A 27,661-nucleotide genomic window follows, 5' to 3' on the forward strand; every position below is an offset into this window, starting at 1 on the left:
TCCTTGTTGGAATGCAACTTTTGCTTTGTTAGACCTCTCTGAATAACAAGTTCGTTGCTTTAGTCCTTCTGTTTGCTTTTGGTACAGTAAGCTCTTGAATAAGTTACAATTATGCTTAAAGCAAATCAGTCTTGACTTCTATCTCATGTCACAGCATTTTATACGTATAGTTTTCCTCCTAGTATATTTTTGGTGAATGGAGAAGATGAAATGTCAAATAACTGTGTTAGACTGCTTTCTCTTTCATGTTTTAGTATAATTTTGCTAAGGATTGGCTAGTATTACTGTATAAGTTTTATATAGGAGGGCAGCAGAGCCTATGCAGCTCTTGACAGGATTGGATCAGAAGACCAAATGGATGGCATTTCAACTGCAGCACTTTGGGAGGTAAACCTGTCCTTTTGACTAGGACAAATTAGTGCTGTGTGATACACATGGTTGTCTTTGTCTTAAGTGTGTTCAGCTGCTATCACTTGATTTGCTGCTTGGGCATATATTGCCAGACATGGGGGAAGGGACTTCTTTCCTTTGGGTTAACTGTTTTTCATAATAATGAGGCAGTCATTTCAGACACTAAGAGAGAGAATTATTTTTCCTCCCTCTATTATTTGTGTCAGTTTGGTGGTTTCTGGTCAAACAGAACCTTCCAGGCACTTCAAACTTTGAGTGGAGGAAAACAGTATTAATTCATAAATAAAACATCAATCCCAGATACATTGGTATCCCAGCTGTTAACCTGTAACTCTAGAACATCTAAGTCATGCTCTGACACTCACATCTGTGTGTTCAGTGATAACAAATACATCTTCTAAAATGTCCCTTCTTTGGGATGTGCTTGTGAGTGATCCGTAGTCCAGCCGTTTGGAGCTTCTGCTGAGGAATGTGATGGAGTTTTATTGACTGGTTTCGGTGGGTTTTTGGTTGGTTGTGTTTGGGATTTTTTGTTGTTTGGTGGGTTTTTTGGTGTGTGTGTGTGGTTCTTAAAAGAATTATTTACTATGTTTATTTGGGAAGCAAAATAAGTGATATAAAATTGCAGCGTGGCAGTGTTGCAGAGCCTGAGCAGTGACTCTAAAGTGTTTGATGTTTTGTTCCCTAATCTTAAGAGATCTCTGCCTTTCCTAATACAGTGTTTGTGTACTTCATGGCATTTGTGTAGGTGTTTGTTCTGGAAATGGTTGTGTGTCCTGGTTTTTGCTCTGTCTGATGGGGTATGGTGGTAGCAGGAGACAGAAGCAGATGCAGCTTCAGTCTCATAGCTGGCACTGTATTCTTGGTTCTTTGTTTAAAAGACTGAAGCTGTTGGAATAGCAATCTGCTGTCAGTCTTACTGGTGCTGGTAAATGATGGGACAGAAAGAGTCTTGGTTGAAAAATCCATCCTGGAGAGTAGGCTTTCAGGGCAGGACTCTTTAGGCTAACCCTGCTTTGAGTGAGGGGTCGGGTAGGGTAATCTCATGATGTCCTTTCCCACCTGAATTATTTTATTATTCTGATGCTGAGGCCTGCTGCTGCCTTCTCTGCTTCAGATGCTTTTGCCTGTCTTACACTGCATCTCTGCTCTGCAGTAATTCTTATATGGGGATTTTTTCTTTGCCACAGTCTTCTTTTCATTTTCTAGAAACCAGGATTAACTCTATCCCTTCAGTAACAGGAGGAGTGATTCCTGGTACTTCAGTCAGCTGATTAAAAAGCCTGTATAACCAATGGGACTTGCACAGCATGCAATGATTTTGCAGGAGTCAGGGGAGTGTGGTAATGTAGTGTAAGGGGTGAGATTTTTCTAACCTTCAGTTTTTTCTAGTCTCCTAACGGAGGAAAGAAGCTTGTTCTTCTGACAGATAACTATATTTTGCTGGTAAATATAATGTTCCTTTGAGAGAAAGACTGGCACAGATGGGTTCAAGAACTAAGTTTAAGCAAGAAACTTGTTTTGTGTTTTGCTCCTTTTCAACTGGGAACTAATTTACAAAGCTTCTTATTAATGCAGTGAAAAGAGTAGCCTTTGAGTACTTATTTTAAAAATTCTTGGCAATATTTTTGGTTTTAGCTGATAAAACTAAAAAGCAGAGGGAGTGAGGTGGGTTAAAGTGTGCACTTTTGCTGAATATTGTCAAAATTCTCTGATAAGAATTGCACTGGATTGAATGTGCTGACAGATTGGATCTTTCTAATTTGTCCATCTCAATTATTCCATACTTTATGCTAGCCAGAAATCGTTTGACATAGAGCCTGCCGTTGTGAGGTTTCTGGTATGAACAGGAGCACACTTCTGTTTCAGCACTGTTTAATAACTGATTTGTGGTAATTGTGTATTAGTTCTCTGAACTCAGACTGTACTTTGAAGATCCTAGGATACAGCTGTGTGAAACTGTGGTTTGTGGGGTTTTTTTGTTTGTTTTGTTTTGTGTGGTTTTTTGTTGTTGTTGGTTGGTTGGTTTTGGTTTGGTTTGGTTTGTTTTTTTGTGGTATATTACTGCCTTCTGGTTCGCACACCTGACTGGAGATTCTAGTAACAGTTACATTCCTGTCTTTCAGGTGTTGATAGCTGATGACTACTCAGATCCATTCGATGCCAAAAGTGAGTTGAACAGAATGGGGAAAGGGGAAAACACTGGCTATATGGAACCATACGAAGCCCAGAGAATAATGACTGGTAAGAAAAGGCAATTGCTCATGTGAGTTTTAATAGCATGACAGTTGACATGGGTATTATAGCTACTATGGAATGGAAATGTCCTTTAGTCTGCAAAACCGTTTTCTGAAGGCGCTTAGATGGTGAACATTAAGGACGATTTTCATGTGCCTGCATGTGCCTTGATAACACTGCTCTAGAACTCACTATTGAATATAGATGATTTGTATTGTTATGTGGGGAGATGAAAATGTGAGAAGTGGGAGTAGGAGTGTGTGTTACTCAGCTTGGCCATGTCAATGCTGTATCTGTGTTCATAGAAGGGATGGCCCAAGGATAACATTGTGTTATTTCACTTAAAAAAAGCTGATCAGCTTTTTTATGGCCTTTTTTTCATCGATCAGATTCAGACTTCTTGGTCTTCCCTCTGGAGGAGGGCTGCTATATCTTTGTGTGGCTTCATTCCTTCCTGCCTTCCTTGGTTCTCTGAGTTTTTTGTACCAGTTGTCAAAATGAGACACTTCAGGATGTCTGTGAGCCTTTAACTGCGATTTTGGTAGTATCTGTCCTTTTCTGTCATGTAGTTGATTTAATGAGGTGGTTAATGGGGGTATTGTAGGAGTTTGGACTGTTTGAACTCCTTGTCCTGGTGTTATGTGACTGTATTGTCCCTGTGTTTTCCTCATATTATCTGCATCCATTTCCTACTTCTTGACTGTGGGACTTTTCTGGGGTATGGGTCCATGTGTTTTTACTTTATGATGATTTGACACAGTCAACACATCTTTGTGCACATCAGTTGTGCATTTCTTGGATTTGTACAGCATGTCCTCTTTTTCTCATTGTAAAGTAGAAATCACTCTTGTGCCCAGTTAAGTTGGTTCTATGCTTTCCTTTTCTATTGACATCTCCTGTTTTGGGCCCTCAGGAAAAATTAATCAGTGGGAGAGGATGAGGCTGTTGGATGCAAAGATCCTTTTTTCATGCAAGTGTTCCTGTTTATCTCAAATAGCAATTCTGAAGAGAGACACAGAAAATGACATCTAGACTTTGTTATTTGGAATTTTTCAGTATGATACAGAGGAGCTGGGAGCTTTTATTTCTCACTGATGTAAATCTATTCATTCTAGTCAAGTAATTTCTCAGAAACAACAGATTAGTCCCAATAGGTTCTTGCTCTTACAGCAGTGATAAGCATTTGTAATTTTAACTGTGAAGTCTATCAGTTTGTTGTTGTGTTTAGGACATGAACATATTTTATCTTGTCTTCCAGATTAGCCATAGAGCATGGTATGATTTAGTGCACAATGATGGGTGGCTTAGCTAAAGTAAGGGCCAGTAAATTTCTGTACCCTTGCAACTGCAAGGCACCTTTTTGCCAAACTGGTGTTTGGTGCAGCAGATTAGTTGTTCTATCTGCTCCATATATTGTTATAAAGGAAGTATAAGGAGCTCTCAAATATGCTAAAGGCACTTCCAAAGCTGGGGTTGAATTGTAGATAATGATATAGCCAGTGTTATGAATATGTATTTGACTGAGCTAGTATAAGGTGCTTGATATCTCGCTGAAAGCCTTTTGTGTTTTGAGATCTGGGTATTTGGTTTCCAGTCATCTTGTCTTAATGCTGGTAAAAATAGAAAAAGTCTTCCCCTCAGTAAGATCAGGTTATGGTCCACTTTTTTTTTGTTTGTTTTTGTTGTTGTTTTGTTTCTGTTTTGTTTTGCACAGATGTCTTTGAATTGTATTTGGCAAATGAAAATCCAAAGGCAGCTTTTTGGCGAGTTTTTGAAGATTCAGTTTATATTTCCCAGCTGAGTTCTATTATGTATCTAGTACTACTAAAGAAGACCTTTGGAGTGTAGTTCGGTTGGCCTCAAAATGTTTACTGCTTTGTTTGTTGTGTTTGTTAGCTGTGCTGTCTGATGATCAAAAGAGCAGTCTATGGCTATCCATATATGGTGAAATCCTTCTGACTATATTGAATGTGGATTAATCCCAGAGAGGGGGAATCTGCAAACCCCGGAAGAATACACTTAAAGAGACACAGAAAACAAAATAGCTTTTTGTTAGTTATTGCATGTTTACTGATGTACCCTAACTCTTGAACAAATCTGGAAACCAGGTGTAAAGGCTAGTTTGAAATAGGAACCTAAAGTTTGTGTGTGCTGCATGCTCCTTGAGTTAGTAGAGGATTATGCAAAAGGAAATGTCCATATGAAATAAGACCCTATTATTTCAATTTGAGAAGCTAAGCTTACACCTGAGTAGAAGTGTATGTTGTTAGAAATAGCGAATATGTTCATTCAAAACATTCTTCCTTCATGAAGCTCTGTGGACATGCAGTTGTGATGCAGTTGTTTCAATAAACTATTGGTCTGTCTGATTCTATGTTGTTTGTGGTTAGAATTGGGTTTAATCAGGCTTGAAGTTTCTTCTGCTGATAGTGTCCTCCCGCCAAATACTGTCTTCCCAGACTTGTGGTTATGTTGATTGAAAGAAATCAACACTTCCGCCAGGGTTTGGAAAGGCTTTCAAGGAAAAGCTTGACCTGAGGCAAAGGTAGAGCATGTTGAGAATGAATGTATATTTATAAGAAGCTGTCATATCCTGGCAGCCAAACACATCTGTTGGCCTGTGCTGATATTTGTGTCTATCCTATCTTCAGGAAGTGCATGCCAGAGGTTCAGAGAAAATTCCTAGAAATCCACTTCCTGGTATGCTGTGCAATGTGAGTCTCAGCTTGGGTGGGTGTACACTCAAAGCCACAGGAAGAGTGCTGCATCTTTCCTTTATCCCCAGCCTGTTTGGGGATTGGATGTCCCAGCATAAGTTCAGATGTATGAAGGAAGTTCTCTTTGATCTTAATATCTGACATACTGTATCCTGGATTATGCATGGAGTGAGATCCTGGCCTGCCTGCTAGCATGTGTGAAAACAAGCAGAGGTAAGTGATAAGATGCTGAATTCGAAGGATGCTGAGAAGCAGGTGGACAAGAGAGAAAAACATAACCTGCAAAGAAGATACCAGCATTGCTGATGCTGCCTGAGTAACAGTAATCCCAGCATGAAATAGACAAAGATGGATTGAAGGCAAAGAGAAGAGGAAAGAAGCAGCAATGCAAGATAACATTACTATCACTGAGTTTCATCATAAAGCTACAACCGCATGTGCTGATTTACATCTGAGCTGTCTAATGGCTGAAATGACTCTGTTCTCTCTTGGAACAGCAGTATAAATCCCCATTGTTCCCTTGCAAGGGCTAGACTGTGTGTTGTAAGTGTGTTGTAACTGGTGTTTCCACTGCTTTCTTATGAAAGCTTTCAGTTCTTATTTTTCCCCTAGCATCAGTCTGTAGCTGCTGCACTAACATATGTCCTGTCACAGAAGCAGGCCTGTGCTGCCTTACCAAACCTGTAACGAAGCAGCATTGCTTGGATGAGGTGTGTGTAGGAGGTACTTCATGCTTGAGGGTTCCCCACAGAAGCCGTGGCTGGAGATGCTGCATTTGAACAGAGGTGAATGGTTGAGACACTGTCAGGCCAGAGTGATGGTGCCCGTAACATCCAGGCTGTTCCATCATCCATTCTTCTCAGAGAATGCTAGGGGAAGACAAGTTGGGTTCTACCTGAGTATCTAGTCCCATCAGCCTGTACTGAATGTCAAATATTGCAGAAGGGTCTGTTTGTTTTCTGTGGTGATCTCTTACTTGAGAGGATGCCCTCAGTTCATGGATATTGCTATGCTGGGGAAAAATGTGCTTTTTTTTCCCCTTTAAAATCCCATTAAATTCATAAGGCCCTATCCCAGCCATACCCTGTGAGCTGGGAGGGATAGTGCCTTTCTACTTCCTCCTGACCACTGCACATGTTGACACAGCTTTTCCAGGTATCTCTTAGAAGGAATTAATCAAATCCTCAGACTGCATGAAACATTTATAATCAAATGCCAAAACAAGGCAGCAGTCTGCCTGCTGGACTATAGCTGGTCCAGATGTTGGACCTGCCTCTAAAACTCACGTTTACAGGAGCATCCAATTTGGATCATCACTGAGATGGAGATATGCTGTCAACCAAGTTATTACACAAAGAACTGTATCTTTTTAAGGTATGACAAAGAGTACTGGCTATAAGAAGGAGATAATAGACTGCATCTGTTACCCTTCTTAAATTGCTACTTGACTTTGAAGGGAGCTCCTTACCTTCAGCTCACAATTTTTTTGAGTACAAGGTGCATAGCATGATACATGCTATAACAGAAAAATCAGTTTACTTGAATAATAGTAAAATTAAGGTCACTAAGTCTCAAACTAATTTGGTACTATGTTATCAAAAATGGGGGAAGGGAATATGTGAGAGAGGAGGTAAAAATCATTATCTGAGGGGCATACCTACCTTGTGGAATGTATGTCAGCAAAACCAGATCTGTCTGTTCCAGATCATGAGCTGTGTTTTTGTGTTCTAGAATGGCTAGCAAAGGAGAGTTGGGGCAGGCTGGGCCCTTGAGTTAGGATGATGATTTGAGAGTTGAGGTAAGCATATGGTACATCAGTACCTTGATTTCTTAGAGGCCTAGAAGTGCCTCGAGTTTGTGCCCTGCCTGGAAGTTTTGAATGCAAACCATGTTTTTCCTTTGCTTTTTCAGTCATCACCTAGCATTGTGCCAGGGACACTGGTCATTCTGGCCTTGGTATCGTGCATCTGCTTCAATCATATGGTAGACAGGGAGAAACCCCTCTTCTTGTATTTCAGAATTCTGTAGACTTCAGTGGGTAGCATTTCTGAAAATAGTTGCTTTCCCTGAGATGTTACTTTGTGATTTATGCATTTGTCACAAGAGGCTAGTCACACAGCTGTCCTGGGAACTAAATGTGTTAGATCAGTCCCTAATCAACCTAGCAGCATGCTTCCAGTACTCCTTGAAGACTGGAAGTCGCAAAAGGGCTTCTGGCCATAAATGGAAAGCTAAATTCAAGTCTCCCAGATGTAGTGAATTCTGAAAAGAACACGTCCTTCCCCATACAAGCCTGGTCTGTGTGGTACAGACTGAACAGATAATCTTGCATACATGCTCCAGGGATGGGTGACTGGTACAGAACAGGGGTCTGTGTGTTGCATCTGAAGAGCTGGAATGTATTTCTAGGGATGCTCTAGAGCATTTGGATCATGGCACAGAGATACGAGTTTTGTTGACTGTGTTGTTCAATGCATTCATGAGCCTGGGTGATGACACATATGCATTATCAGCAAAGGTGAACATAAACTAAGGGAAGTCCTTGATGAGGAAGGGCAGAGCATTGATAAATGTGAGGGTTCTGTCAACTGTGGGAGATTTGAGGGATTTTCTTGAGGTTGTTGTGTGGATGGGTTTCTATTAGATGAGACTTATTATTGAACTAACCAGGCCCAAAGGAATTTCAAGGCCACTTCAAAAAGCTAAAAACAGGACCTGCTGTGGGAGTGAGGCAGTTCTACAATAACAGGGTCTCAACAAGACGTAAATCAACAGACCTATTAGCAGTGAGACTTGGGTGCATGGACAGCTCGTGAACATGGACAATAACCAATCAGCTAATGCATGCTTGGAGTGTGGACGTGTGATCAGGAAAGAACTGCATATATAAGGAGACTTGTTTCTGTAATAAATGGCTTTGCTTGAATTCCTATTGGATTGTGTGGAGTCCATGAGTTTTCACCCTTGCAGTCAACAGGAACTTTTTTGAGGTTAATCAAGGAGGATATTAGAGAGAATTCCAAAGGAAAATTCATGGCTTTGTTCACAGGCTTGCAATATTAGCATCCTCCTTCCTTTCTTCTTTTTCTGTGTGTTTATCATACTGTCTATATATATATATACATTATTCTGGCATTACAGTAGAACAGCAGTAAGCAAGTTTAACTAGCTCACACCTATGGATGCAGAAGGCTGTGCCTCCTCTCTAGGTGCAGGTGATGTTAGCAGAGCAAATGCCTTTCTGCACTTCACTGCTTTTTTCTAGTATCTGAATCACAGTGGAATCTCCAGTGCATGACAGGCAGCAAAAGCAGTGCGCCTGCCTCAACTGGGAGCCATCTGTGGAGATGCTGAGAGAGGTAGTTCTGTCTTGCTGCAAGCTATCATAGAAATACTGGGACTGGTGGAAAAAACAAGCATTCCCATGAATGCGCACCTGCTTCAAAAAGTCTTGGGTGTCAGTTTCCATTGTAGTTGGAGAGAGGCCTGTTTTTTGTTTTGTTTGGGGGTTTTGTTGTTGTTTTTGTTTGTTTTTTGTTTCTTTGGTTTTCTTTGGTTTTGTTTGTTTGGTTTTGTTTGGTTTTGTTCAGACATGTAACTTCATTTGAATAGTCTTAAAACTTCACTTGAATAGTCACTACAGACATTTATGGTGAGTCAGTTCTTGCAGATTCCTTTACTAGTGGCCGGTGGCAAGTCGCTTGTTGGCACTGAGTTTACTACTGTAAATAACGTAAAAAGAGCAATGGTAATTTGATAAATATTAGGCCACACAGATTAGCACATATAGCATGGGATGTTTAGAAAGAACATTTCTGGCCTATTGAATGTCACTGATTCTGGCAAATGAACATGTGATCTTTAACCAGTGTTGTGGCTCAGTTTAAGATTTGCAATCTGTTTGCGTTTGAACATGGCAAACAGCTGCAGTTAACACAGGTCAGACAGTGTCTTTGGCCACTAAGCTCAACAGCTGGCATAGTTTTCAACAGACTTTAAGTTTCTTCTTTTATTCCTATATTTGTATGTATTCCAATTCTAGATTCTATCTGAGGATCTAACACTAGGCTGGCCATGACTAGGAAACAACTCAAAGTTATAATTCATCCATCATCATTCAATCTCATATGGTACTGTGGATTCCTCACTAGAACTCTTATGTTAATTGTTTTGTTGCCAGATGGTGTGAATAGGACTACATGTTGGTCATTCTAGCAGATGAAGTTTTAATTTATTTGGTTTTTTTACATAATGAGTGGGGAAAAGTGCAAGGTAACTCTTCACTCTTGAAATGTGATGTGTATGTGCCTTCAGCTCATCGTTTGCAATGTGAGGAGCCACTGAGGGAGATTTGAAGAAGTTCAGTAGCACACAGAAGTAGGCTTCTGACTGGTAACACAATGACTTTATTTAGATGTTGAGATTTTTCTAGAGGACTGAACTGGAAATCTTGGAGAGCTTTTCCTAGAGCGGACAAAGAAGAGTATGGATGTCTGATGTGTCCTGAGCATAGTGCTACTATTACTGTGTGTGTTTTTAGAACTTTGCCCGCACTTGCTAGCCTGATTGTAGTGCAGAATTCCCTGTGGCCTAGTAGAAGCAAGGGCATATGTTCTGAACAGCTGTGCTACTACTTTAAAATATGTTAGAAGTAATGTTAGTTAGAAACCTCCAGAGCTTTGGCATCTGTTTCAAGTTGTTTCTTACTTCATTAGAAATTTATACAGATATTTCATTCAGCAAGGTTTTAAAGGAAAGAAGTTGTCTAGGAGCAATTACAGAAGAGGACTTCTTCCTTTGCATTAGGTCTCATGCATCAGTTGAGGCATATTTGCAATAATCTCACATGTGCTGTGAAACTCTGTCACTTTAGATGCCATGGTGATTGGTACTTCTCTTCCTGTCTTCGTGGAGCACTTCACAAGCCATCAGTAATTGTAAGGAGATAAGGCCAGAATGCGTGAAGTCTTATTTTTCATGTTGGGAGAAACTGTGGTGTGTTGTGGTTGCTATAACTAGGTGTGTAAGTGGAGGTGAAAACCAGCTCTGCATAAAATGAATAGCATTCCTCTATGTTGAAATCTGTCTTCTCCCTGAAAATAATATAAGGCATTCTCTCTAATGATAAATATTATAGCAGTGCTTGTTTCTCTGGATACTGCATACCAGCTTACAGATATGTGAAAATCAAAAACTAACTCCTCTATTCAGTACAGGTGGGTAATTGCAAAATTAGTGTTCTTCTGAAAGAGTAACCATCCCCCAACCTTGGTCTGGAATAGGGATTAGAAAGAGAGACCAAGAGAGACCCTATGTCTTTCCACTCAATGCACCAGTTGCATGCACAGTATTATGTTTCTTGGTTTGAATGTACAAACATATTGTCCCGGATGAGTTTAAGACAAGATTATTTAAATGCCCTCTTCCCCACTCCCCCACTTTTTTTTTTTCATCTCTTGTTTCAACACCCTCATCTTGCTCTTATGACTTGGTGTGGTCTTGAAGTGGACTAAATGCTGACACTTGAACCACAAACCTGAATATAATTTTAGGGTTTTTTTTCAGTTTCTTGCCACTGCTTCTTCTTAAGACACAACTTGCTCCCAAAATAATGGGAAGATGGTGTCTAGAACTTTGGCAAAATAGGTCAACATCATAACAGGCTAGATGAGAGTGCATGTAGGAGGAACTTACCTTCATTCATGCAATTTATTTGCTTGGTGTCTGGTGAATCTGGCCTATGTTCCTCCACAAAAAGTGAAGAAAAGGGCTGGGTGCTTGGATAGTTGAGGAAGAGAAACCATTGAGCTTAAAATGCTATAAAACCCTTGCCTGTAGTTTGAAGAGTCCCTGCGTCATGCTATGAATAATTCTGCTTGAAAGTGCTCTTTTGGAGGAACCCAAATACCTGTACAAACTCAGCTGTTCATCACCATTCTAATTGCTACAATTATCAAAGGCTATTCTCTGCAGGAGAAGCCTGCCCCTTCTGGTTGGGGTCAGGTAAGCCTCATCAGGTTTGGTGTGTGTTGGTGTGCTGATATGTGCATTTCTTTTTGTCATCCCTGCTCAAGTGAAGATCTAGGAAATGTGCAGTGTGTTTCTGGTGCTCGTGGGCTATGCTGTGCTATTGTGACTGAATTTCTTGAGAAATATCAATGTGTGCAAAAAGAAGATGGAAATATTCAATCATCATCTGAGCTTGCTCTTGATTCTGCCTTGTTCAGCTGTTGGTGGCTTGGAGTGGGAGACTTTGCATACAGTTTGGATTTATGAAGCAGAATGTAGGCATGCAAAACTAATGCTGTTGTAGGTCAGACGAGCAATTAAGAACAAACCAGGCATACTGCAGGGAAATGAGGCTTGCCTGGAGGAACCCTGGGCTTTGAGTTCTGCATTAATTTTCTGTGGAGTGGGTAGCTTGAAAATCTGTGTGAAGAAGTAGTAGGTTTGGTGGCTCTTGTGCACTTGTAGCTCTCATATGGTCTGTTGAATAGTTGTGCTTGGCTGGGATGAGCTGCAAGTCAGAAAAGCATGATGGTGCAGCTAAGCCCTTTTGAGCTTTTTCTAAGCAAGTCCTGCAGCAGCTGTTATGACTATAATGCAGTCTGAGGTGAGCTGGAAGGTGTCTGTGCTACTGTCTCAATTGAAGTAGAAAGAGAAGAGTGAGACAAAGGAAAAAAAGTTGTATCTTTCAGATATGCCATTGCTTTTGTATGTTAAGCTGAGTAACACTTACTATTTCCCTTTCCATTGGTTGTGAGATGCAATGTCACTAAGAAAACTTGGCATCATGGTAGAATATAGAGTTTATCAACAGGCAGCCTCTCCTAATCACTTTTTAAAGGATCTTCCTATATCTTTCTTTAAAAACAAATAAAGAACAAAACACCCATTAAAAAGTCCAGCTTTTCGCAGTTTTCTCTTTGGATTTGGTTTTTTGCGTTGAAAAATGTTTGCATGCACATTTGTTAGTGTTTTAGAAATGCATGTTGGAAAATAAGAATGTAACTAGAAAAATGACCTAGGTGGAAAATATCCTTTGTTGTGCATCATGATTTGTGATGTTTCTCTTGAACTGATTTATGGTGCTCACATGACTGTGGTTTGCTTTCCTTAACAGTAGAATCTGTTGTTACTGATGCTTTGTTGAATGCTAACCAGATATATTTGCTGGTTTTAGATATATTTGTAAGCATAAATGCTCTTGAGTGATGATGTGATAGCCTGTATACTTTACAGCATTTTGTCAGTAGCTGGCTACACTCAAACACTGCTTTGTGTTCTATACTATTATATAAAATGTTGTCCAAGGGGAAGTAAACACCACTGCATTACTAACGGATTGCTCGGTAAGTGGTCTTTCAGCTAGGAATCGGCATCTAGTTGGAGTTCGGCTGAGTAGCGTAATAACTACAGACAAATCTGCGAATAAGTGCATGGTGCTGAATATTAGCAACTGGGAAGCTCAGCATAGAGTATTTAAAGTGTCACATATGCTAGGTACTAGTTGCTCCTTCCATCAATCATGTGCTGAGCTGACACAATAAGTAAAGGGCTTATAGGCCAAAGGGATTGAGCTGAACGATTTTCACAGTAATTTGATTATTCATATGCCTGTCACTTTTTCTGTGCTAGAAAGTCAGCTGTCTTTTACTGCATTCAAGGCCTTGGACTGTGAAAAGCAAATACCTGTGGCTGGATGTGATGACAACTGAGAAGCTTTCGTGGTCTACTCACGTGGAGGTAGAATTCTAGATTAAACTATTTTGACTCCCGAGCTGAAGAGCAAATGTAGACCATCTTTCATGTCTACATTACTGATCCTTGCTGTATGCATGTGCAGAAGCGTGCTGGAGTTTGAGTTTACCAAACCTCCCATTCTAACATTTGGAGTCATATCTGAAGGCTTTTATATCCAACAGATGTTGAGTCATCTTCATTAGATGCTTGGGTAATGGTCAGAGTTCCTACGTTGTGCCAGTAGCTCAGCTTGAGTGACAGAAGAGAAAGATTGCGACTAGGAGAACACTTTCCTTGGGAAAAACAAGTCAGTGGGCAAATTGCAAATAATCGCTGTTGGTGATCACTTCTTCTTGAAACTTGCCATCTGCAAAATTGCAAATTATCGCTGTGGCAAATAGTCACTGGCACTGTTCCTTGCACTGAACAGGAAAAAAACAGTTTAGTATACAGATACTGTGTGCTTTTAAGTCCTGCCAGAGGATGATACAGAGTACTGATGGTGCCTGCTCTTGCTGGAATCCTGGTCAGAGGAAAAGATGTCTTACAGATGCATCAGATACCACATCCAAAGTTTTGACTACTCTGTTTCCATGGCATTTTTCTGACAAAATGGCTAACAAAGATGGGCATTAGTCTTCAGTGAAGCTTCAGACTATGTTTTGAGCTCTCAGTTTTTGATGTGGTTTTGGGCTTTTTTGGTTTTGTTGGTTTTTGTTTGGTTGGGTTGTGTGCTTGTTTTTAATCATAGTGACACAATCATTCACAGGTTAGGTGTTTACTTAGAAACAATGTACTGTTCACATTTCTGTGTTGCTTTTCACCATATAGTTACCATGTCCATCGAAGAAATCTATTCTAGGCATTCTTAAGCAGCAGTCCTTCTCCCTACCTTGTCTCTACAGGAATGTGAGCAGGTGGCTAAATGAAGATAAGAGCACATCTCATCTGGCTGAGAACCATGATGAATTCTTCACCATAAATGTTCTGTTGTCTTCAACTACTTGATTCTTAAATATCAAGTCTGTACTGAACTATCAGTGTGTATAATGCTAGTACTGCTTGTGGTACAGATTCAGCTTTGCTGTTCGTTATTGAAAGGAACTGTTTCTGATCTATCTTTTAGTAGAATTACTTTACCAATACTCTTCCAATATATCAAGTAAAAGATGGACTTCCAAGCAAATTTATAGGAAACATTTTAAAGGAGGCTGAATATATGTGTGTGTGTACACACACATATATTTTTATACATGCACATACATATTTTCTCCTTCTTCTGCTTCTTTACTGTCCCTAGGTTTTTGTTTTTCTAGAGAAACCTTTCTGCTATAGAATCAAATATATGCAATTTTTCTAATTGTGGGCCCTGATCATGAACAATTAATCAGTAACACACCACCTTATATTTACAGGTAATGTTTTCTGTGCAGTTGCATGCTTGGTCCTGTAGGTAAAAGAGAACTGTTGGTCATTGGCTCCTGTATTGAAATAGACTTACACACCAGGACCCAGTCATGTAGATGTATTTGGCACTTAAAATGAATAATCTGGTTTGGTTTGTGGGTTGTATTGTTGTTGTGTTGTGGGGGTTTTTGTGGGTTATTTTATTTTCTAAAGTCTTTGATTTGGTAGTATCATGGCTTCTGCTACTCAGAAATGCAGACTTCCTGGTGTAGCAGTGATTGGTTTCATAGTACTGGAAGACAGACAGATACATACATTTCTGACTTCAGAAGAAATAAACTACTTATCTTTTTGATCCAGGAGAATTCCTTAAAATATCAGCTGTATATTCTTTCAAACATAGTTTTTCCTTAGTGCAGCATTTTTCCTTGAGCAGAATTCGTTTCAAAAGATAGATGAAAGACAAAGACTGTGGCTTTAATTGAAAATATTTGAAGAACTTTTTTTTTTTTTTTTCAAATAAGCTGCCCTTTAAGATAACCTTTTTGAGGTTCTGCCTGTATTGAAAGGTGGTAATGTAGCTATCATTCATAACTAGGAATTATCATGACCTATCTTGCTTGGATTTACATTATTGGTTTTGGTGTATATTTCTTCAAGTTTACTGTGTCTATAATGTGTCAAGTTAGTAATTTTTTTCCAGGTGATAAGGGCACTGTCATATTTTAGGAATTTTACAGTACTTTTGAAATGGTTTGGAGCAACGACTTGGTTAGAAATGTCTTGCTGGTAGATGAATTTATGAACAGCTTTTGTTATAATAATGGAGAGAATTGCTCTGAATCTTTGCTTCATTTGCAGGTTAAAAAGTTCCCTTCTCCCCAAGGTGTTGTGTTGTGTGTTGTTTTTTAAGTAACTTTGCAGTTTGCTGCAATTAATTTTTTCCCTTCAGTGGGCAGAATAAACACAGAATAGCTGAGGTTGGAAGGGACTTCTTGGTATCATGTAATAAAACACCCTGTTCAAGCAGGGTCAGCTGGAATGGGTTGCTCTTGACTGTGGCCAGTCAGATCTTTAATATCTCCACAGGTGGAGACTCCACAACCTCTCTAGGCAACCTGTTTCAATGTTTGACCAGTATGGCAGTAAAAAGGTATTTTTTTTCTGTTCGGATGGAACTTCATATATTTTGATTTATGCTTATTGCCTCTTGTCCTGTCACTGGGCACTGTCAAGAAAACTTTGACTCTGTCTTTACTCTCTTCCATCAGGTGTTCGTATGTGTTGATAACATCTCCAATGAAACTTATCTTGTTCAGTCTGTCCAGTCCCAGCTCTCTCAGTCTGTCCTCCTATGAAAAATGCTCCAGTCCCATTTCCAGCTTCATGGCCCTTTGCTGGACTTGCTCCAGTATGTCTGTGTCTTTCTTGCACTGGGAAGGTGAGTGCTGGACCCAGCAGTCTAGATGAGACCTCACTAGTGCTGAATAGAGGGGAAGAAGCACTCCCTTGACCTGCTTTCAACACTCTTCCTAATGCAGCCCAGGTTAGTATTTGCCCTCTTTACCTTGAGGGTGAATTGCTGGCTCATGTTCAACTTGCAGTCATAGAGAACCCCAAAGTCCTTCACTGCTGAACTGCTTTCCAGCCAGTTAACCTCCAATTTTCTGACATCTGCAGGTGCCTCTGAATGGCATCATAATCATCTGGTCTGTAACCTGCTCCATCCAGTTTTGCACCAGTAGATGGAGTCACCCTGGCTTTGTCTAGCCAAGGCTCTGCAAACTCCAAAGAATGGAGACACTTTCCATGACATACCTGGTGACCTGTCCTAGGACTGCACTATACACCAGGGGAAGAAGGTTCCCCCGATGTCCCACTTGGATCTCTCAAGATGATCTTGTGTCTGTTTCTCTTTATTTCATCTTCTGATACTACTCAAAGGGTTTGGCTCTGACTGCCCTTCAGGCAGCTGAGAGCTGCTGGTAAATCCCTCTTGGCCTTCCCTTCAACAGAACAACCAAAAACCATACCTCCTTATCATAGGCCTCAGGACCCTGCTGTATTGGTATCTCTGCACTGGCTCCTTTCCAGTTTTATGAACTAATATTCCTCTAGTCTTAGGTAATTTTCTGCTGATATTCTATAGAGGTAACTGCAGATAATTTTATTATCAGCTTTTGTGAGTTTTTTTTTTTTGTGTTTGACTTGCACTTCTGAACAATCTGCTCTGGAAGAGTTAACTGTATAAACAAATTTCAATGTTCTTGGGGATTTATGTGCAGTTGCTTGTAAGTGTGCTTTACACAGGCTGACAGGGATTGTGTGCTTCCTGTAAGCTGGCTCTGTGCAAGCTGGGGAGTGTTGGTGGAGGCATGAGACTATGCTGTGGTTATTAACTAGAGCAAACTTTTGCTTCTGGCCACTTGCCAAATGCAGAGGTAGAATTTAGAGGTCTTGTACAAGCTTGCCATCTGAATAATTGTGTCTATTAAGGAACAGGTCAAAGTTGCATGCTCTAAAATTATTGACTGTAATGATAAGGCATGGTTAGTAGTGATGCTGATGTGATTTTCTTTCTTGCCAACAGAATTTCAGTCCCACCAGAAAAACATGCAGCTCTATGACACACCCTATGAACCAGAAGGCAGTGGTGTGAACTCTGATTCTGGAAGTGTGATGAGTCACCGTTTACAAGAAAACAAATTGCCACAGGATGATGACAGGCCAGCAGATGAATATGATCAGCCATGGGAGTGGAACAAAGTCACCATCCCAGCTTTGGCAGGTAGGATTCCTAGATGAGGGAGTTGCTTTGCAAGGTCCTTAGATTATGGGGCAATTCTTAAAGGGTCAGGACAAAAAATAGCTGCATAACGTGAACACAGTAGCATGCTTCTACTCAGCAATGAGTTTCTCAGTATTTGGACTGTTTTTGTTATAATAGCAAACATTTCTATGGATATGTAGAACTTGGTTTTGGATTAATCCTTTTGAACTGCTGGAGTTCTCGCACATAAGAACTTATCAGTCAGGGAGATCTGTCACAAACTGTTTTCTGTCTCTGTAGATGTCTGTGCTTGGTGTTGGTTATACTGCTCTCTTTTTTCCCTTTTGTTGCTTCCTTCAGTGAGGATGTGATCCTAAAGGCCAAGGCTGCTTTTCTTTTTTTTTGCTTTTTTGCTTTTTTTTTTTTTTTGGTAGAGCCTGTCTGTTCCCAGCAGAACCTAGTTGTATCAGTTGGTCCAACCATGTTTGAGAATGCTCTTGTAGGGTCCTAGAGTCATACATGCTCTATGATTTTCCCTTCAATGGCATGCTCTAGTGAAAAGCTGTGTCTAGGAGCAGGGTTGTTCCGCTTCGTTTGTAGGTGTCAACTTGGCAGAAAGCTTGGAAAGGAGAGCTGTGTGTGTTGGTGATTGTGGTGATGAGGTGGGGCAAAAAGAGATGTGATTCTGGGAGGGAGCATGGAAGAAGCCTGAGAGCAATGATTAGTAGTCAGTGTTCGTTTACCCTGATTAAATCCTGCTTAACAAACCTGTTTCTGCATTGAAACTACTAGATCTGTTAATGAAAGGAGAGCAGTAGGTGTCATCTATCTTGACTTTAGCCTTCAGCATGTTGTGCTGTGGCATCAGCTGTGTTACCTGGTTTGGAATGCTGTAGCCTGGATAGCCTGGACTACTACATGCATGAAAACCTGTCAGGGTCATTGACCTCAAAAGTAAATTACTTAGTGATTCATATTCTTCCTGGAGTATGGTTAGAAGTGTGGTTCCTTGGGGAATCTGTTCCAGAACCTTCCTGTTCAGCATCTTTTTTAGTAACCCAGAGGAGGAGGAGAGGAAATGGACCTCATCAAATGTATATCATGCAAAGTGACTGTTCCTCTATACTTCACATTTCTTGGACAACATGTCTAATACGGCGTCCAGAATTCTGCTGCAAGGAGGATGTTGATAAACGTTGATGTCAGCAGAGAGCCACCAATATGACAGGGAACTGTAGCATGTAACTTGTGAGAAGACACCGAGAAAACTGGCTTGCTTAGCCTAGAGAATGATTTGGGGGGGATGTCATAGCAACTTTCCAATGCCTATGAGGATCTCTTCAAGAAGATGGAGCCAGATTCTTCACAAATGAGCAAGTATGTGATGAGAAGATGAGACATAAGTTGAATTAGGAGAGGTTCTGATTGGATATTAGGAATCTTTTGTTTTTTTTATCTGCAAGGACAGTCAAGCATTGGAACCAATTGCCCAGGGAGCCCTTGCAGTCTCCATCTTCAGATTTTTTCATCCCGTGTGAAGGGATGACTGGATAAAGTTCTGAACAATCTGATCTGATCACATAGCAGACTCTGTCTTGAGCAGGTTGGACTAGGTACCTCCCATGGTCTCCTTCCACCTGAATGATTCTGTGATTTTGCAATTCTGTGTGCAATAATATTACTACACTTACAGGAATGAGGAGTGGCTTCTCTCCACAGCTATATAGGGCTACTGTTTTGTAAACAGAGCCTGTTGTGACAATACCCTTCTTGGGTGCTTCTGATCTGATCCCCTAATAGGCGGGCACATGTGGGTGGCAGAAATATGTTTCTCTTCTAGCACAGTGGAGTAGAGCAGTGGCAATCTGTTGTGAGTGTCATTCTGCCTCTCTGCTTCATTTTTTCTTACATCTTTAGGTTGTTTGGGTTTGTTTCCAAGCCAAGCTGATGTCTGCAGTATCTATCCTGTGAGATGTGGGTGGGAGCAAGAGACACATGGATGAACCTGAGGCAGCTGCTTAAAACCTCTTGCTCAGCATCCCCTTTCCTCTTGTTGGGCTCCTATGCAACAGAAGAAGAGGTTAGAGAAAACTGATTTCTACTTCCTAGTAGCATGGTGTGCTGTCGCATGTGAGCTGTTAACAGTCTTGTGCAGTTCCTGGCTCAGTCACTTTCCCATTAAGTGTATGCTGGTAGTTCTTTAAAGGCTGGATCTAAACCAGCATCCAGTTCTGCTGGATGCTGTCCAGGTAAAGGAGCCTCTCTCCTTAGAGAACATGAACTCCATCACACAAATCTAACCTGCTAGTGTGACTTCTAGTAGGATATATGGTTCCATTGCTGAGCTCTGAGCTCTGCCAGGAGGAAGCAGGCTTTGATTCAGGCTTGTCTGAGCTTACTCATCCCCTTTGGTGGACCAGTTAAATGCTTGCAAGACTTGTACTGGGAGTTGGCTTGTCTGTGAGATTCTGGTTATTCTGTTTGTGAGATTTGGGATATCCATTGTGTGCCAAGATAGTCTGATCAACAGAGAAAAGGTATCACCAGGTTTCCAGTGCCGCAATGTCTGTTTTACAGATGCTGAATATCAGTCTCATGTATGTGTGTAAAGCCTTCTGCTTTGGGTTTATGCTATGACATTGGTGTCTATCCTGGTTCAGTAGATATTTACTTGCATTTTCATGTGTCTTTGTGATGGCAGCACTGCTGCCATTGCCCAGAGCACGTGCGCAGCGTCCATCTCCTGACAGGTGAGCCCTACTACACAACAGCATGGTCCACAGTAACTGTTGCAGAAGTAAGATGTCTACTGCTTGGAAGGACCAACAAGCTACCCATAACACATTGAGAAGCTGTGCAGAGCCACCAACAGTAGATTTGCAATGGGCCTTAGGCTGCTCTTTGCATTGTTTTCCAGGGAATTTCTCTATTCCAAATTCTAGAGGGTTTTCCACTCGTTTCCCTCTGGCACCATGTCGTCTTCTTGTCCATCTTTCTTTCTTTCGGTTGTGGTCTTCTTTTCTACTTTCTTTTGTCCCACAGAATTGCATCTCTGCCTAAACTCTCATTTGTCCTCCTGCATGACAGCTGGTTCGATCCTGTTACCTTCTTACGTCTGCTTGGGATTTCTTTTCTCTCACCTTGAGAGACCTGCTCCCTGTCAGCCAAGACCCTCTCATATTAGCTGTGTGTGCATTTTTGCCCATGGGGAAGAAGGATGGTGTGCTTCCTCATTCATCCCCATTGTTCTAGCCCTCTGGGCAAGGCCAGAAGCCATGGTAGTATCTGGGCTACAGTGACCATGGGTTGGTGCTGAAGAGCTTCTGCGAGGAGGGTGAACAGTTAATTCTTGCTGACAGTGTTAGCCTAGAGGCTTCCAGTTATTTTTTGCCAACCTATCCAGTGTTTGCTTGGCTGGAGACATGTTCAGCCATTCTTGCATGTGTTCTTGGACAGCTTGGTGTTAGACCTGCTTTTGAGCAACAAATATTTTGTTTGAAGGTGAGAGGGTAAGTAAAGCCCTTGAACTGCACGGAAGAGCAGAGAGGATCAAATGCTTGAGCAGGTGACACTTAAGTCTTCAAAAGTGAAATTCTCTAGGGCTATTTACCTCTTTGCAGGTTGTTGCTGTGGTTTAGTGTGGCACAAGGGTTCTGTGAGTTGAATTTTTCCTTACATACTAGTTTTGATGATTTTCTAAATGCTAAGAATAATACCAGAGTTACTGTGAGCTTCCCACACAAGGATTGTGTGGTACCCAGAAGTAATTTTTCCTTCAAAGTATACAAAATACCTAAAACTGATTTCCTTCTGTGACAACGTGAACCACCTAGTAGATGAGGGAAAAGCTGTGGATGTTGTATACTTAGACTTCAGTAAAGCCTTTGACACTATATCCCACAGCATTCTCCTGGAGAGAGAGAACCACTCCATGGCCTGGTTGGGTGTACTCTTCAATGGATAAAGACCTGTCTGGATGGCCGAGCCCAAAGAGTTGTGGTGAATGGAGCCAAATCCAGTTGGTGGCCGGTCATGAGTGGTGTTCTCCAAGGCTCAGTATTGGGGACAGTTCTATATAGTCTCTTTATCAATGATCTAGATGCGGCTGTTGAGTGCACCCTCAGTAAGTTTGCAGATGACACCAAATTGGGTGGGAGTGTTGATCTGCTGGAGGGTAGGAAGGTCATGCAGAGGGATCTGGACTGGCTGGATTGTTGGGCTGAGGCCAATTTTACGAGGTTTAACAAGGCCAAGTGTCATGTCCTGCACTTGGGTCACAACAACCCCAGGCAGCGCTACAGGTTCGGGGAAGAGTGGCTGGAAAGCTGTGTTGTGTAAAAGGGCCTGGAGATGTTGATTGACAGCTGGCTGGATATGAGCCAGCAGTGTGCCAAGGTGGCTAAGAAGGCCAAGAGCATCATGGCTTGTATCAGGAATAGTGTGGCCAGTAGGACTAGAGAAGTGATTGTGCCACTGCACTCAGCACTAGTGAGGCTCCACTTTGAATCCTGTGGTCAGTTTTGGGCCCTTCATCATAAGAAAGACATTGAGGTGCTGAAGCAAATTCAGAGAAGGGCAATGAAGGTCGTGAAGGGTCTAGAGCACAAGTCTTATGAGGAGCAACTGAAGAAACTGGAGCTGTTTACCCTGTATAAAAGAAAGGAGGCTGAGGAGATCCCTTATTGCTTTCTACAATTACCTGAAAAGAGGTTGTAGCATGGAGGGTATTGGTCTCTTCTCTCAAGTAACAAGTGACAGGACAAGAGAAAATGACCTCAAGTTGCACCAGGGAAGGTTTAGATTGGATATTAGGAAAGAATGCTTCACGGAAAGGGTTGTCAGGCATTGGACCAGACTGCCCAGGGAAGTGGTTGAATCACCATCCGTGGAGGTGTTCAAATGGTGTTTAGGTGAGGTTGTCAGGGACATGGTTTAGTGCTAGAGTTAGGTTAGGTTATGGTTGGACTTGATGATCCTGAGGGTCTCTTCCAACTGAAATGATTCTATGATTCTTGAGAGAGGATCTGTAGACGCCAAACTTCATCACCTCTGCTGGCTGCAATGGTGATTGCACAGAAAGCTGGAACCTGGAGCCCTGGGGGACTTGAAGCAGGGGATTTCTTGCATGTCACCAGCAGGGGGGTGTGGCACCCACTACAGGGCAGAGGCCACATAGAGTATGAGAAAGGGTCAGGTATCCAGTCGGTTCAATACTATAATGGCTATGTAGACCTAAGTACCATAGCAATAAAAACATTTACATGCCCAGCTGCATGGAGTTGAGCTTCTGAACCTTCATGGTATATACTACAGCTTTAAGAGGAGATTTATAGCAGCCAAAACTCAGTCCTGATAACGTTATGTGGGTCGTTTCCTGACTCAGTATAATGCCTGTCAGTTTAATCTGCCTGGATATCCCTTTCAGACTGCTTCTTCCTGCCAGTTTATTTCACACACACACAAAAGAAATACAGCAAGAGTCCAGAGACATGTCTGAACTTTTCAGACAAACATTCAAAATAATCTGAAATTTAACTTTGTGCTATTTTTGGAGAACAGATTCTACTTGTAACCATTGTGTTGTAAAGATGTTGCTGTTTGCAATCAGGACTGAATTTCACTTTTTTTTAAACTAAATTTTTTGTTGTCTGAAAGATGTTGCTTGGTCAGAAGCTGGCATGAAGTTCACCAGTCGTCTTGGAGTTCTCAAATTACATCCAGATATTTTTCTTACAGTTGAAGTAATAGTGTTCTTCATATATGTTACTGCCAAGTACACACAAGCAATGTTTCTCCTTGTTATGCTAATCAGCTTTCATTTGGCAGTAATGAGGTTAAATCTGAGTTCTCATTTTAAGAAATAACCAGCATATTTCTACCATGCATACTTCAGAATTTGATTGAATACATTGGGTCATTTTTTTCACTAGTCTGTGCCTACTTCCTCTGAGTAGAGAGGGGATTTGGTAGTGTCTTAAGCTCCATAAGGAAAGCATATTAAAACAACAAGAAATGCTCCAAAACATTTTCGATGTTCAACACATCTTTATTCTGCATGCTTTATCTTTTTGAATATCACAGCTGTCTGCCTGTTGTATAGCATTGCTTTAAGAGAGTAAGTACTACCAGCCGCAGGCCCAACTGGCTATGTGTTGTAATAAGTTGATTTCTAAATGGATGAGATCTACAACACTGTGTTGTAGGGAGTGGCTTTAATTTTCCTCTTAACTTTTTCTTTGATATTGCTGTTGAAGTTCACATTGTGATGTTTGCCTTCTGATACAGTGAAGGGTTTTTTTTGCCTGGTCCCCAGTAGATGACCTTAAAACAATAATACATCTGCAACTGGGAGTATTAGTTTTTGATTAGAAGCAAACCGCAGAAGGCAGTGAGAGTCAGAAAGATGGTGGATGTAGCTCCTTTTGCTGTTTCTGTCAATATTCGGTCCTTTAATTCTTTTAATAGATTGGTATGTAGAATCTGTAATTTTAAGTGTAACTGTAGAATGAGGATGCAGACATAATTAGTATGTGCTTTGCTACAGATGTTACAGTAGTCTAAGAAATTACAACTTTGCAAAGTATTGCTTTTCTCAGAACAATACAGTTTGTGAGAGAAATTAACAAATGCCATTGTCATTACTTTGGACCCTAGTGTTTCAAGATAAAAGCTTTGTGCCAGCATTGTGTAAATGGATATACTTTCAATTAATTGCTGCTTGCCAGTATTTCTGACATGGATAGGTGGGTGTTAGCTGTCTGGATTTGAACCTAGATCACTGTTAGATGATTCCACATATTTTGAACTATGCTGCATTCTTGATGTTCTCATTTGTTATTGCAATTATGGCAGCTGACTGAAAGCCAACTTTGTTACTTGTTTAGAAGTATCTTCTCTTGAGGAAGAAAGTATCAAATGTTAGGATAAGCACTAGTTATTATAACAAGGTTTAGAAGAGCATGGATTTTAATACTGGAGAAGCAAGAGTTTTAGGACTGTGTTTGGCATAGTTAGAAACACCTTTAGATGAGACATGTAACTTTGTAGATAAACGACTACATCTTAATGCTAATGGATGCATGTTTATTCTCCCTGAGTAGTGTGAAACCTCTCTAAGTGCTACAACTATTTTGCTTCTTGCTACCCTTCACTGGAGAGGTAATTCTTGTGTATCTTGCAGCCCAGTTTAATGGCAGTGAGAAACGGCAAGGATCTCCCTCAAATGACCAGCGCAGGCAGTTGAGAGCACCTGGAGGAAGCTTTAAAACCATCAAACATGGCAGTCCAGAGTTTTGTGGGATCCTGGGAGAGAGAATAGATCCAACTATTCAACTGGAAAAGCAGATGTAAGTAAGCACAGTAATTGCTCTCTAGCTATTTGCCCCTACACTTACAGGAGCAGCAAGTGTCCTACATCCTGCTGTCCAGCTCCCTTTCCTCAGTATCCCCTGTGTTAATGCTCACAATAAACCTATTCTTATTAATCCTGCAAATTCTAAGTAACTTTTGTGAGAAACAAAATAGACTTAAACAGGAAACTCATCTCAGGAACAGTGAATTTTATCTGCCAAATATGTGCAGTTATTCTGCTTTCAACCAGGTTGATTACATTGCATCAGGGGAAAAAAGTTTATGTTGCATTTATACACGTTGTGCTTTAAACTGCACAAATTCCATATCTTTGTGGCTGAATAGCATGTTTCTAGTAATTCAGACATGCCATGCATCTATCTGTAATACTATTCCAGGAAGAGACTGATAAGACCACTTACAAAACTTTCAGACTGTTATTTCTACTCTGATGGTGTCAAATGAAGGTGGTATTTAGAGGCAGTTTTGTCAGCTCCAGACTCAAGTTCTAGGGGAATTCCCTGGAGTGAACATCTGGTATCCATGAGGGTACCCCTCTGTCCTGCCTCATTGTTACCCTCCTTGAACCATTTGGACAGACTGACTTGTATAATGAAATGACCTACTGTCCAGTATCATACTCAAAGTGCACTCCCATAGAAGGGGCCAGAATCCCCTGTTACACAAAGAAAAAAAAGTCATCTTGTGGAGCAATTTACAGAGGTTACGCTGATATTTTGAGCACTGAGAAGCCAATGGATTAATGCAGTAAATTGAGGAAGCTGTGCCTTGAATCCCTGAAGGCAGTCCCACTCCAGAAACAGTCATTCTACGTTAGATGCAGAATTTATTTTCACAGAAGAGGGAGGGCATAATTTAGTGTGCATGTGAGTGTGCTCTCTCTGAGAATACTTTGCTCCTGAATGGTAGCAATATTGGGCAGATTAGCAATCCTTTTGCATTTCAGACCCTCAGTAGGAGAGAATCCCATCTGTCAATTGCATCTGCGAGAAGGCAGTTTCAGAAATTCCTTTTATTTTGATATACTATTTTCATGCGCAATATTTGAAAACTTAAGCTTGAAACAGAACATTATCATCCCCATGGTATCATATTCCAGCTAATCAACCTCAGCCTTTGAACCATCTGCTCATTGATAGAATGTAGGTGTATCTCCAACAGAAGAAGTAGCAACCACTGTTGTGAAATCACTCACTGATACTGTTAGATAAATGACTATAAGGGTATAAATTTGAATGTAAAACTTGGTCCTCAGATTTCAGTAATTCCAGCCCACCGTACCGCCCATACATTTAAAATACTGCAGGAAGCTGAGCATATGTAAATAACTTTTGACTCATAAATATGTCATTGTGTAGTTCTCTCTTGATGATAATAATAACTGAAAACTGGAGAGCTAGATTTTTTCCTTTAATTATTCAAGTGTTAATCACATGAGATTCTTTTGAATTAAACAGGATCAAACCTGAAATGCACAGTTTAAAATAATGTGTCAGAAAATGGAAGAGTTTAAATGTATTGTACCTTAAGTTATTCATGATTATTCAGACTGCTCAAGTTTTAGCAGCATGAGACCTCTCCACAGCACATGCCAAGCCATTCCATTTTTCTCTAAAAAAATTAGTCTGTTTTTGTAGAAAGGAGTACAAGATATCGAGGAAAGGAAACATGCAAGTTGACAAGTGGACAGGTAGATTAGGAAGTTTCCCAAGCTGTCAGAAATACTGATGTGTATTAATATATCGAGAAAATACTTTTAGTTACTTGTGATCAAGGAATCTGTAACTGTGAACTTAGTAACTCATGGACCCAATGGCGAGGAACAAATTTGTTCAATTTCCTCAATAATAGTGAAAAGAAGTGTCTTCTGCTGTTTCCATTGTCTCATTGAAAGTGAATCCCTCACAGCCTTGATTTACGAGATCTGGTCACTTTGTATTTTGCTCTGAACAATTCAGAAACAGACCAATGTTGTGCATTATATGAGCTGTAATAACTGATTTTAGTCACTGCATAATTGGTGCAGCTGTCCTGTCTTCAGTGGAGCTGTGGCCATATAGTGGCTGAAACCTGGCCGTTGAGAAAGTAAGGGACATTAGGAAAAACTTTCTATAAAGCACAATCAGGGTGCTCTCTCTGTCCTAGGAGAAGGTCCTGATAGAGGTTAAAGTGTGTGATTATGTTTGAATTTTGCTTTCAGCTTTGCATTGTGTGCCTGTGTTTTCCAGGATATCTTAGAAGTCATACATGTCTTCAGGTTTTTATGTCCCATGCTCCTGCATTGGTATCTTTGACAAGGTGTCATTTCACTATTTTGTCATCACATCGTTGACATTTGAATCTTTGACCTTTCTGCACAAATATCTGTATTTTGGCATTTAAAAAGTAGATAGACCCAGGGCAAACAGACCTAATACAGCTGGAACAGCAAACTAGTTAGGAACTTTAAGCTGATAATAGCACTATGCTTATCTCGCTATGTGTCTAGAAGAGGAGCAAACTGAGTGTCCCATTTACATGATTCACAAGTAATCACACTTCTGGATATTGCTGTTTGTTCTCAGCTGTAGCCACAACAGCTTCCAGGCATCACTTCTGAATCAGATGTTCTTCCACCAGCACTTGTTTTCATACTTCATTGTTTTTCTTCCAGCTGTTTTAAAAGCATGTTTTGCTGCATGGAACCAGCCCTGCATTCTTTTTCCATGAACCTCTTTGCCAAATGGGGAGTGCTAGATCTGAAGAATATATGAAATACTTCCCTTTCAATATCAGAATCCAGGGTATCTCCCTGGTTTTGGCTAGGTCATATTTTATTTTGGTTTTATTTGGCTCTTTTGGGAGAAAAGAAAGCAAAAAATATTTATAGCTAACAGGGATATTTTTTTAGACTTCCCCAGATCCATTTTCTGATTTACACTTCGTGTTATATTCTTCCCTTACACTCAGAAGACAACCCAGTCTTGTTTGGTGAGAAATATCCTCCAGCGCTAACTATCTAATG

At 40.7% G+C, this 27,661-nt stretch overlaps 1 protein-coding gene across 12 annotated transcripts in view; it reads left to right on the plus strand.

Moving 5' to 3' along the window:
- The window catches only part of SHB (SH2 domain containing adaptor protein B), a 129,228-nt gene that overhangs the window by 15,031 nt on the left and 86,536 nt on the right, over nt 1-27,661 (plus strand). For all 12 annotated transcript variants that reach the window (XR_011736603.1, XR_011736599.1, XR_011736601.1 and 9 more), the window contains exons 2-4: nt 2,538-2,655; nt 17,107-17,304; nt 24,467-24,632. Coding sequence is in view for 7 of the 12 variants with exons in the window: in XM_071802474.1 (XP_071658575.1) it covers nt 2,538-2,655; nt 17,107-17,304; nt 24,467-24,632 (482 nt within the window). In the remaining 5 variants the exon portion in view is untranslated. The remainder of the gene's footprint in view (nt 1-2,537; nt 2,656-17,106; nt 17,305-24,466; nt 24,633-27,661) is intronic.

Source organism: Patagioenas fasciata, chromosome Z (assembly GCF_037038585.1).
Source record: "Patagioenas fasciata isolate bPatFas1 chromosome Z, bPatFas1.hap1, whole genome shotgun sequence".
Taxonomy (NCBI): domain Eukaryota; kingdom Metazoa; phylum Chordata; class Aves; order Columbiformes; family Columbidae; genus Patagioenas; species Patagioenas fasciata.